General features: G+C 47.5%; 1 protein-coding gene across 2 annotated transcripts in view; it reads right to left on the bottom strand.

Moving 5' to 3' along the window:
* LOC109292890 (alpha-1-acid glycoprotein 1-like) overlaps positions 1 to 11,335 on the bottom strand; it is a 13,210-nt gene extending 1,875 nt beyond the window's left edge. The window contains exons 1-6 of one of the 2 annotated variants that reach the window (XM_019510526.1): positions 11,138 to 11,334; positions 9,208 to 9,350; positions 8,332 to 8,405; positions 7,677 to 7,778; positions 6,534 to 6,634; positions 4,905 to 5,304 (exon numbers count right to left, since the gene is read on the bottom strand). In XM_019510526.1, coding sequence (XP_019366071.1) covers positions 5,233 to 5,304; positions 6,534 to 6,634; positions 7,677 to 7,778; positions 8,332 to 8,405; positions 9,208 to 9,350; positions 11,138 to 11,251 — 606 coding nt within the window. In that variant the 5' untranslated portion in view covers positions 11,252 to 11,334 and the 3' untranslated portion in view covers positions 4,905 to 5,232. Of the gene's footprint in view, positions 1 to 4,904; positions 5,305 to 6,533; positions 6,635 to 7,676; positions 7,779 to 8,331; positions 8,406 to 9,207; positions 9,351 to 11,137 lie in introns of those variants that run through there. The other variant, XM_019510525.1, reaches the window with a different exon arrangement.
* Positions 11,336 to 12,014: the final 679 nt, after the last annotated feature.

The following is a 12,014-nucleotide window of genomic DNA, read 5'->3' as shown; positions in this document are numbered from 1 at the left end:
GGGGTTTACTCACCTGAGAGTGATATCCCTTTTTCAACCTGTTCAACGTGGTACATTATCAGAGTGTCCTCAAAGCTGCTGTTGAGGACTTGCGCTGTGTCATTTCCATAAGGCCCTTCAGGAAAACAGGTATTTAGGGAAACAGTGGAGTATTATGACATAAACATGCAGGGCTTTTTGCCTGTAGTCTGTGAGATGCTGTCTCTAGATGTATGTAGCTCAGTTTATACGGACCTAAACAGCCCGAGAGAGGCAGATGAATGCTTTGTCATAAGAATGTTGCAAGTGGCTTGGACATATTTCCTGCTACCTGGTTCTGTTGACTTGTAGCCCTCTGCTGTGGGATTGAGAGAGGCATGGTGGGGATGGGGGTTTTAAATGCCTGGGAGAAGTAACCAGTGCACTTTTCTGCTCTCTACTTAAACCCATCCTCTCTTTGGGATGCCAGATGATTTCTGCTTCCCCCCCTAGCATCTTGGATACATACCTTGAATTTTCATGGTAGAATTGCTTCTGTAGATTGTGATATAGCTTTTCTTGTCCACAATGCAACTCTCATTACTAAATGGGAAAAGAGCAAACATGGGTTAACCACTGAAGGGTGATGCTCCATGGCTTTCTTGGTTAAATTCTGCTATGAGGTAATGTGAGCTACCTTCCTGCATCAAGACGAGCATGACATGTAGCCTTTATGAATGCATACTACTTTGTGGGGAGTAGTAGATATGCTGGTGGGTAGGGCTAGGATTCAGAGTGACACAGACAAATGGAAGGATTGGGCAAAAAGCAATCTCATGAGGTTCAACAAGGACAAGTGCAAAGTCCTGCACTAGGACAGAACGATCCCATGCACCAGGACAGGCTGGGGGCTGACTGGCTGGGCAGCAGCTTTGCAGAAAAGGACCTGGGAGTTACAGTGGACAATAAGCTGAATATGAGCCAGCAGTGTTGTTGCCAAGAAAGCTAATGGCATATGGGGCTGCACTGGTCGGTGCATTGCCAGCAAGTTGAGGGAAGTGATTATTCCCCTTTACGCAGCATTGGTAAGGCCACATCTGGAGTACTGTGTTCAGTTTTGGGCTCCCCACTACAGAAACGATGTGGACAAATTGGAGAGAGTCTAGCAGAGGGCAACAAAAATCATGAGGGGCTGAGGGACATGACTTATAAGGAAAGACTGAAGGAACTGGACTTATTTTGTCTGGAGAAGAGGAGACTAAGAGGGGACTTAATAGCAGCCTTCATCTGCCTGAAATGGGTAACAAAGAGGACAGAGCTGGACTGTGCTCAGTGGTGGCAGCTGAGAGAAGGAGGAGCAATGGTCTCAAGTTGCCGCAAGAGAGGTTTAGGTTAAATATTAGGAAGTATTTTTTCACTAGGAGGATAGTAAAAGACTGGGACAGGTCACCCAGAGAGGTGGTGGAAGCTCCATCCAACCCAGTTAGACAGCTTTGGCTGGGATGATCTAGTTGGGGCTGGTCCTGCTTTGAGCAGGGGGTTGGAGTAGAGGACCTCCTGAGGTCCCTTCCAACCCTAACTTTTGATGATCCTATGATAAAATGTTAATAGTCCACCCCCCAAAATAAATCCTGGAGTTTCAGGTTATGTGAGCTCTGTTCTGTTCCTGATCTGCACAGGTACATGCTCTTTCTAAGAGGTGTTCAGAGCCCTGGAGAGCTCAGGGCCCTCCCCTGACACAGAGCATGCACTTTGCACACCAGAAATGCTTGGAGGGTTTAAGGTAGAAGCCAAGGCCTGGAGGATCAGGGACTGTCCTGATGGAAAGGGGCTATGAAGGAGAGCTGGAACTAGGATAGTCTTCAAGTGCGGCTCCTGCTAGTGGACTGCATGAGCGTGACACATTCCCTGGCTGCCCAAATGTGGCCAGGGACCTTGAGACAAATTAGGTGAAAGGGATCTCTAGTTCTGGTGACGGGGACAATGAGAATCCCTTACAGCCTGCACCTATTCAGGGAAAATGTTAGTATAAATAGTTAGACGTGACTAAGGGTGTTGGATGGCCCGTGTTATTGCTCTTACAATCTCATGACTTGTGTTACTTGGAGCTCATCGTCATGTTTGCTCGGGTAAAAGAAAAAATAAGCGTTCTTTATCGCTTCCATTTCCCTCTGGTGAGGTCTGTAGTGTGAAGCCCCAACAATGTAGAACCATTTCCCCAGCACCTATGAAAATGAGGCGAGAGAAAGAAATGCATTATCAGGAGATGCACAAAAGCCTTGTGCTCTGTGTGTATTCACCTTTTGCTTGTTCACATTACATGAGCACATCGTGATTCCAGCTGGGAGGAATGAGTGGGAACGCTCGGTGTAGGCACACAGAACTGGTCCATCCTGGTGCTCTTAATCTACATTGGAGCCTTTTTGGGTAACATTCGGTTTGTTTTGATCATGCTTTTCTTATGCCCGGTGCTGTTAGTTTTTGCTAGGGTGTTGAGTTAAAACGTCCCTTGACAAAGGATTAAACTGTCACAACTACAACCTGCTGCTTATTTAATCAGAGCCCTGTTTGCAACTTTACTCTGTGCAGGAGAACCCCACCTCATACCCCCACACCACAGATGATCTGCCTTGTTTCTAGGGAAAAAAGGTGGAAGCTCCCTGAGGTAGCCCACCTTGTCTTCCTTTCCCCTAATGTACCTGCCTGAGGGAGCAGCTCATGTGCACAGGGACGCAGGATCAACTGGCTGTGCCAGGCTGCTTGACATTGCTTGCACAGCGCTTAGGTCTTGTCTGGATGACAACTATGGACACCCCTCCATGCACCCATTAGCATGCGCTCTTCTGGAGCGATGGCCTGGGAAGGGGAACCAGGGGTAGCAGGCAGGGAGACAAGCCAGTGAAACAAACTGCTCCAAAAGAGAAAAGATAGAGGCAGAGCAGGGAAGGGCTGTAAAGGCAAGTGGCAGAAAAGTGAAGTGTCGGATGAAAAGGGAGCTCTGGTGGTATCAGGGCTGTGATGTGGTGCACAGCAGGGGTGGGGAAACTTAGTGGAGATCTTGCGAACAAGAAGTATCAAGAGGAAGAGGTTGCTGTGTGGGCTGAAAGTTGTATTGCCCATTTTCTGGGATTGGCATGTGACCAGGAGCTTCCTTTGCTTGGGAAACATAAAGCAGGGCTGGGCAAGGCACTAGAAAACGTTCTCCAGGGGGGAATCCCAGGTTGGCCAAGGGATGTGGAGTCAGGGTCCGGCAAGTACATGGCTACCTATCTAGTCTCTCTGGGCAGGGTCACAGCTGCACCACTTGCGTTGGTGTTCTGGGATCTAGGTGAGCAGATTGTAATTGTTTGGGTCTGCTAAATGGTCCTCTTGTCCATGCTTAAATATCTCAGACCACGTACTAAATAGTCTTCCCCACACACAGTCCGCATGTCCTGTATAGAGAACAGCTGGCAGAAATGTGGCCCTTCAGAGAAGGGCTTTTCTTACCTTAGAAATGGTAGCATTATCAAGAGTTTCTGGAACAAGAGGTTCACAGTCCAGAGGTTTAGCGTTGAGGAGATGGGCCAAGCCAAGAAGAAGAGCAACGCAGGCCAGTGCCATGGTTTCTATCTGAAGGGTGGTGAGAAGCAGGAGAGTCAAAACCACTGCCTGAAGCTACTTGACTGAATGGAGATATTTAGAGGTATTTGTAGCTGAAAATCTGTGATTTCCCAAATGTGCCCATAAATGCTTGGATTAGTTACTGTAATACTCTGTTTGCTTATGGATGAAGCAAGGGAAGGTGACCTTTGTAGATAAATCACTAAGTTCATTGTTCCCTGAGTCCTAGTGTATGTATTTGTGTTTCGTGTATTGGTGAGGACACAGGTATTTTTCCATCACTTGAAACGTAGAACCCATTCATATGCATCACCCAGAGAGCTGAAGACAATTTTGTTAAGGATATATTTTTTTCTGTTCACACGGACCTTGATTATGTTCCCATTACAGTTGTTATAAGCACGGTGTTGATTTGTACTTCAAATGCACGTGGACAGCACTCTGAGTACAGGCTATGGTTGGTCTGGTCCATGTGGAGGCTGTTGTTGTCCTAAAAATGATGAAATGTGGATTTTCCCTAAAGCTGTGATGCACAGTGGTAGCCCCAGGATACACTCCCCACTCTGCCCCCCCAAGCCCACCCCCTCCTGGTTGTGATACTCATTTTTGTAGGATCCCTTTAGCCTACAATATGCTCTGATCCTGCAGATGTTTTGCATGAGGGCACAAATAAGGTGATTTGTGAGGCTTTCCTGGGATGTTTATAGGAACAAGACCTAGTCTGAAGCCAACCATTACTTTTAAAGCCAAGATTTGTCAATGATGAGAGATGCTGAGAGAGCACAGGGTGGAGTCAGCAGTTCCCTTCCTCACCTCCTCTCTTGGCTGATTTGTCAGGGGCTGAAGTGCTGGGGCTCGCTCTGGGTCCTGCTGCAACCAAAAGAAAGGAGCGTTTCCTCTGTCATGTAAAGGAAGTGGGAACCCCCAGGGAGGTTCACTGTTGCTGCAGTGCCAAGTGCCTGTGTAGGGGAGCAGAGGTGAAAGGCCAGGTTGTACCGAACAGCCAGAATAGCACCTTGCTTGCTTCACGTTGGGCTGTAATTTTGATGCATGCCAAGCCTCTTCCATCTCCTTTTTACTATGCAAGAAAATTAGACGTCTCCCATTGACCCTTATGACGGCACTGCAGGCTTTGAAGGGCATGGTCACTAACCAGTGATTTGTCCTGAAGCACAATGATGCTATTGGGATAAAGGTCTGATTTTTAGTCTTCAGCTCTGTTAAATGTAGATGGACATGCTCTGGTTGGTGAAGATGCTCTGGTTTCTGGGGATTGCAATGCCCGGCTTTAGAAAACAGCAAGAGCCTGGCATAGGGTTGTTAGACACATTGCATCCAGTTACTTTGAGTTAACTTGACCTTTATTTTAGCGTAAGGCAAGAAGAACAAAAGCATAATTCTTGAGGAAGGAGTGGAGCACGTGCGCTTCTCGTGTAAGAGTCTGCGCGAAGTGTGAGAACAAAACAGCTGCTGATGTGGCTGGCAGTGCAGAACCAGCTTTGAAGTTTAAAGATCCAGTGCAAAGCAAACATCAGTGTTGGGAAATTGTGCCCAAGGGACCACGTGAAGAGATTTGAGAGGAGAGGTGAGCTTTCGTGGAGAAACTAGTGGTGGAAAAAGTTTTGGTGCTGACATCCATTGTGGGAGGGCAGCGTAGCTGTGAAATGTGGATTACCCTGCTGTTGGCTCCTCTTTGCTGGGGTGCTTCTTGTCACCATCGTCGCCTTCCAAGGGACATATGGCCTGTGCAGACAGGGAAGGGTGAAATGTCAGTCTTGTGTAAAACGCTGTTTTGGGATTGCAGGGTTTATGTCCTGTAAAGCTTGCACCTATTATTGTGTGGCTTAAAATCCTTCATTTTCATTCTCTCACACTGAAAGGGCTGGAGAAGTTGTCTCCAGCAGGCTGTGTGGGGAGAAGCTAGGGAGGCAGAAGAGTCTGTACCAGGAGAGGGGAGATTGCAAGAGGGAACTGCTGCAGTTTTGCCTGGAGGGGTTTGCAGTTTCCTACCATTAACCTGATATGGGCTGGCAGCACCTACGACAGACGTGTGGGAGAAAGAGGTGCCTCAGCAGTTATGGGAGTGGGCTGGAACATGTCTGGCCACGGGCACTGCAGAGTCTGACTCTGTGTCTTGGTCATGGGAGACTGGTGCCTCCTGAGTCTGGGGGGGGCACCCGCAGAAGCTGGCAGTGTGAGCAGCAACGGAGCTGGTGAGCATGTGCAGACACTGCCGGTGGTGGGGACAGAGCTGGTGAGCACCCGCAGATACCCCCAGTGGTGTCGACAGCAGAGATGCCCCTGTCAGGGGGGCATGTGCCCCCCCCACCAGTCACCTATCTTCTTGGTGGCTCTCAGGCTTTGCTCTGCGGAAGTTTTGGACCTGGGAGGGAAAAGGCTCCCATCGCCCACAAGGGCAGTGTTCAGTGAGCTTCTCCCCACTAGAGCAGGGCAGCAGTGTATGGACAGCAAGTTTTGGACCCCAAGTCTTCAGTGTTGTATGGGGAAAGAGTCTGCAGAGCTCTAGGTGCTTTCACTTCGCTCCCTGTCCTACCGTGGGGTTTGCTTCTTTTTCCTAATGAGGAGCACACTCACTGCTAATCTCATCCTGGCTACCAGGGTCCATCTCACTTGTCCCCCAGTCTTACACCTGGAAGTTCAGAGGCACGGCTGTCCTAGAGACTCCTGTTGTACAACACCCCCCCCACACACACACTATGGAAACGAATGGAGAAGCTCCACTGTGGTTATCACAGGGGGACCATATGACGGGAAGCTGAGCAGTTGTGCTTCGGTTCAGTCAAGCAGATGCTGTGCTGGCCAGTTTAGCATTCTGGGCTCCCCCTAATGATTTTTAAGCCATTTTTGAGGGACAAACTCTGAGTATTCTTTTCTGGTCCAGCTCCTATGGATGTTTCTGTGGTTTGAAAGGGGGTTAGCAAATAGCATTGGAATCGCTGTCCACTCGGTACCTCTGCTATCGTATAGTACATGTCGTCTTTGGTAAATCCAAGGCAGGCCGCTTGAGCTTTTACTTCTTCCAGTTGTTCTTTGCTCACGTTTTGGGACCGAGCTGTTATTGAAGAGGAAATTGGAAATAGCAGAAGCCCTTATACAGGCCTATTTTAAGAAGGGCCAGGGCTGTACGTAGGTTCAGCCTTGAGACCTTCACAACAACAGAGGATAAAACTCCAGACCTCTTGCTTCTAAAGTTTGAGCTTAGAGCAAAGGGGGCTTTTCAGGAAGTGTTGGGAAACATATGTGTATGTAGTGTAGCACAAAACTGGTGTGTTCCTTTCTTCTTTGGTAAGATCCTTACATTATGCATTTAGGAAAACCACCCTTCTTGTTCCCCTAGTACTTGGTGAGCTAGTGTGCTCTTTGTTGCTGACCTTGTTCTATGTCCTTGCTACTATGCACTTAACCAGCTGTTGTCTTGGGGGTAGTATGGAGAGACTCTCTCTCTATCCTGCATGTGTTAGAAAAGTCTCCCATCCTGCTTCCCTCCATTTTCTCCACTTCTGCACTCTACTTTACAACCGCGACAGAAGGTAGGAGAGGAGACTTGTCTATGAAACTTCTCTGGGAGTTGGCAGGGTTGGAGACTGATTGTTTACAGTGCATCTTGAGACTCAAAAGTCTTTCCTTTCCTTTCCTATTGAACATTAAATCTCCAGACATGATAGCTGACCCCAAAGCTTTTGTTGGGGCTTTGCTAACTATTGGGCACTCACACCAAGCTTTGAAGAAATCAGGTGCTGTCCTAAATGGATTGGGTAGCTACTGTCCCTCTCTTCCCCTGGTTTTGGAGTCCTTTTTGGAGGAGGAGCAGAGGGGAAGGAAGAGTGGGGTTGAAGTTTAGGGTGCTAGTGCTTGGGGAAGAGAGACACAGGGTAGAGTAAGTGACTGGGGCAGAGCCAGACAGACAGAGCCTGGCACCAATCCTTGGTGTCTCATCTACAAAACGGGAATAATCAAACCTGTTTATCTCATAGGATATTGTGACAAATTCCTGTTATTTTTGTAAGATGTGCAGATACTGTGGTGATCAAGTCTATGCTAGGACCTAGACAGATGGGGAAGGACTTCCCAGATTTGGGATGGGGTTTACTCACCTGAGAGTGATATCCCTTGTTCAGTGTTTTGAATGTGGTACATTATCAAACTGTCCTCGAAGTTGCTCTTGAGGAGTTGTGCTGTGCCATCTTCATGAGGCCCTTCAGGAAAACATGTATTAGGGAACAGTGAAGTAGTATGACATAAACCTGCAGGGCCTTTTGCCTGTTGTCTGTGATAAGAGATGCTGCCTTTACATGTACAGGGCACAGTTCACGTGGACTTACAAGCTCATGTTTAAGCATGGCTGGACAGGCTGTTGTGGCTGCATCAACCCTGTTAGCACTAGCAGGCTAAACCTTGATGAAATGTGTGTTAGCTGGTACCACGATGGTCATGTGGCAGTGGTATTGATGTACTCGATGTAGAAATTTTCCCCCTTGGGCCATGACTGTGTGAGTAGACGGCCCGGGAGAGGCAGATGAATGCTTTGTCATTAGAATATTGTAAAAGGCTAGAAATTATTTTCTGCTCTCTGGGTTTGGATGACTTGCAGCACTCTGTTGTGGGATCGATAAATGCATGGTGAAAATGGGGAGTTAAAATGCCTGGGAGAAGTAACCAGTGCACTTTTCTGCTCTCAGCCTGAATCTAGGCTCTCTTTGGGATGTCAGATGCCTTTTGCTTTTCCCCCTAACATCTTTGGGTTGTTACCTTTCATTGTCATTGTTGAATTGCTTCTGTCTATTGTGATATAACTGTCCTTGTCCACAATGCAAGTCTCATTGCTAAATGGAAAAAGAGCAAACAGGTTAACCACTGAAGGGTGATGCTCTATGGCAGGGGTGGGCAAAATGCGGGCTGGATGCGGCCCTCCAGGCCATTCTATCCGGCCTGTGGGGCCCCTAAAAAATTTAGAAAATTAATATTTAGCTGCCCCTGGCTGCCTGCCATGTGGTCTGCAATGGCTTGCCAAAACTCAGTAAGCAGCCCTCCGCCCGAAATAATTGCCTCCCTCTGCTCTATGGCTTTCTAGGTTACGTTCTGCTTTTAGCCCATGTGAACTACCTGCCTGCATTGAGGAGAGCATGGCTCATGGCCTTTTTGAGTGCATAAAACATTAATAGCCTGCCCCTCTCCCCCAAATAAATTGGGTAGTTTCAGGTTATTTGAGCTCAAACTTCTGTTCCGGACCAGCACGGGTACGTGCTCTTTCTCGGAGCGTTTGATGCAGTGCTGAGAGGCCTTGAGAGCTCAGGCCCCTCTCCTGACACGGAGCATGCACTCTACATATCAGAAATACTCAGGTGGGATTACAGCAGAACCCAAGGCTTGGATGATCGGGGACCCAGAGAAGTGGAGTTACTTCAAGTGCAGTTCCTTCTAGTGGACTACATGGGCATGATACGCCCCGCCGGCTGCTTGAATGTGGTCAGGGACCTCGAGGCAATATAAGCAAGAGGGATCTCTAGTTTTAGTTAACAGTGACAATTAGAATCCCTTACAGCCTGCACCTATTCAGGGAAAATGTTAGTATAAATAATTAGACGTGACTAAGGGTGTTGGATAGGCCCGTGTTATTGCTCTTACAATCTCATGACTTGTGTGACTTGGAGCTCATCTTCGTGTTTGCCCGGGTAGAAGAAATAATAAGCGTTCTTTAGTGCTTCCATTTCCTTCTGGTGAGGTTTGTACTGTGAAGCCCCAGCAATGTAGAACCATTTCCCCAGCACCTATGAAAGTGAGGCGAGGAGAGAAAGAAATGGATTATTAGGGGATACACAGAAGCCCTGAGGTGTGTGCATATTCACCTTGTGCTTGTTTGCATTACGTTGGCACATAATGATCCCAGTTGGGACTAACAAGTCAGTAGACTTTGTGTAGGCACACAGAAAGACAGGTCCACGCTGAAGATCTTAGTCTACATTGGACCCTTTTTGGGTAACATTCAGTTTCTTTTGATCATGCTTTTCTTATGCCCGGTGCTGTTAGTCTTCGCTAGGGTGGGGAGGGAAAACTTTCCTTGACAGAGGATTAAACTGTCAAAACTACAACCTGCTGCTTATTTTATCAGAGCCCTGTTTGCAACTACCCTCTGCAGAACCCCCCTTCATCTATATAGAATCATAGAAAATTAGGATTAGAAGGGACCTCAGGAGTCATCTGGTCCAACCCTGCACTTGAAGTAGGACCATCCCCAACTCTATCATCCTGGCCCAGGCTTTTTTTTTAGCCATGTTGTAAAAATCTTCACGAATTGAGGTTCCACCACCACTCCGGGTAGCCTGTTCTAGTGCTTTACCACCCTCCTAGTGAGAACCCTTTTTTTTCTAATATCTGACCTAAACTTCCCTTGCTACAACTTGAGACCATTGCTCCTTGTTCTGTCATCTGCCACCACCAAGAGCAGTCCAGCTCCATCCTCTTTGGAGCCACCCTGCAGGGAGTTGAAGGCTATTAAATTTCTCTCAGTCTTCTTTTCTCCAGACTAAGTAAGCCCAGTTCCCTCAGCTTGTCCTCACAAGTCATGTGCCCCAGCCCCATAACCATTTTCATTGCCCTCTGCTGGACTCTCCAATTAGCCACATCGTTTCCCAAGTGGGAGGCCCAAAACTGGACAAAGTACTCCAGATGTGGTATCACTGTGCTGAATACAGGGGAATACTTACTTCCCTTGACCTGCTGGCAAAGCTCCTACTAATACAGCCCATTATGCCATTAGCCTATATTCAGCTTATTGTCCACTGTAATCTTCAGGTCTTTTTCTGCAGACCTGGTGCTTAGTCAGTCAGTCCCCAATGGGTACTGGTGCGCTGGATTGTTTGTCCTGTCCTAAGTGCAGGACTTTGCAATTCTCCTTATTGAATCTCATGAGATTTCTTTTGGTTCAACCCTCCAATTTCTTGAGATCTCTCTGAATACTAGCCTTACCCTCCCAGGAAAAAGGAGCCTGGTGGTAGCAGGGCTGTGATGTGGTGCATGTGGGTGGGGAAGGTCTTCTGCCAGCTGGCACCACCCCATGCCTTTTGTTTCCTTCATGTGAATTCACCAGCTAGTGACTGTACGTCAAGGGAAACTTAGTGGAGATCTTGAGAACAAGAAGTATCAAGAGGAAGAGGTTGCTGTGTGGGCTGAAAGTTGTATTGCCCATTTTTTGGGATTGGCATGTGACCTGGAACTTCCTTTGCTTGGGAAACATAAAGCAGGGCTGGGCAAGGCACTAGAAAATGTTCTCCAGGGGGGAATCCCAAGTTGGCCAAGGGATGTGGAGTTGGGGTCTGGCAAGTACGTGGCTACCTATCTAGTCTCTCTGGGCAGGGTCACAGCTGCACCACTTGCATTGGTGTTCTGGGATCTAGGTGAGCAGATTGTAATTGTTTGGGTCTGCTAAATGGTCCTCTTGTCCATGCTTAAATATCTCAGACTACGTACTAAATAGTCTTCCCCACACACAGTCCGCATGTCCTGTATAGAGAACAGCTGGCAGAAATGTGGCCCTTTAGAGAAGGGCTTTTCTTACCTTAGAAATGGTAGCATTATCAAGAGTTTCTGGAACAAGAGGTTCACAGTCCAGAGGTTTAGCGTTGAGGAGATGGGCCAAGCCAAGAAGAAGAGCAACACAGGCCAGTGCCATGGTTCCTATCTGAAGGGTGGTGAGAAGCAGGAGAGTCAAAACCACTGCCTGAAGCTGCTTGACTGAATGGAGATATTTAGAGGTATTTGTAGCTGAAAATCTGTGATTTCCCAAATGTGCCCATAAATGCTTGGATTAGTTACTGTAATACTCTGTTTGCTTATGGATGAAGCAAGGGAAGGTGACCTTTGTAGATAAATCACTAAGTTCATTGTTCCCTGAGTCCTAGTGTATGTATTTGCGTTTCGTGTATCGGTGAGGACACAGGTATTTTTCCATCACTTGAAACGTAGAACCCATTCATATGCATCACCCAGAGAGCTGATGACAAATAATTTTGTTAAGGTTACATTTTTTTCTGTTCACATTGACTTTGATTATGTTTCCATTACAGTTGTTATAAGCACAGTCTTGACTTTTACTTCAAATGAAGTAGGTTGCACTCTGAGTACAGGTTGTGATTGTCCATGTGGCGGCTGTCCTTAACTTAATAAGGGTCAAATGTGGATTTTCCCTAAAAACTGTGAGAGACAGTGGGAGTGCAAGGATGCCCCCCCCACACTTGGTTGTGATACCCTTTCTTGTAGGATCCCGTTAGCCTGCAATATAGTTTCATAGTCCCTAGGGTCGGAAGGGACCTGAGCAGATCATCTAGTCCGACCCCCTGCCATGGCAGGAAGAGCACTGGGGTCAAATGACCCCAGTAAGGTGGTCGTCCAACCTCCTCTTAAAAACCCCCAGGGAGGGAGCCTGCACCACCTCA

The sequence above is a fragment of the Gavialis gangeticus genome, unplaced genomic scaffold (genome assembly GCF_001723915.1).
Source record: "Gavialis gangeticus isolate Ggan-Ray unplaced genomic scaffold, GavGan_comp1, whole genome shotgun sequence".
NCBI lineage: Eukaryota > Metazoa > Chordata > Crocodylia > Gavialidae > Gavialis > Gavialis gangeticus.
Note: the sequence above shows the minus strand (reverse complement) of the source record. Positions and strands in the feature narration are given on the sequence as shown.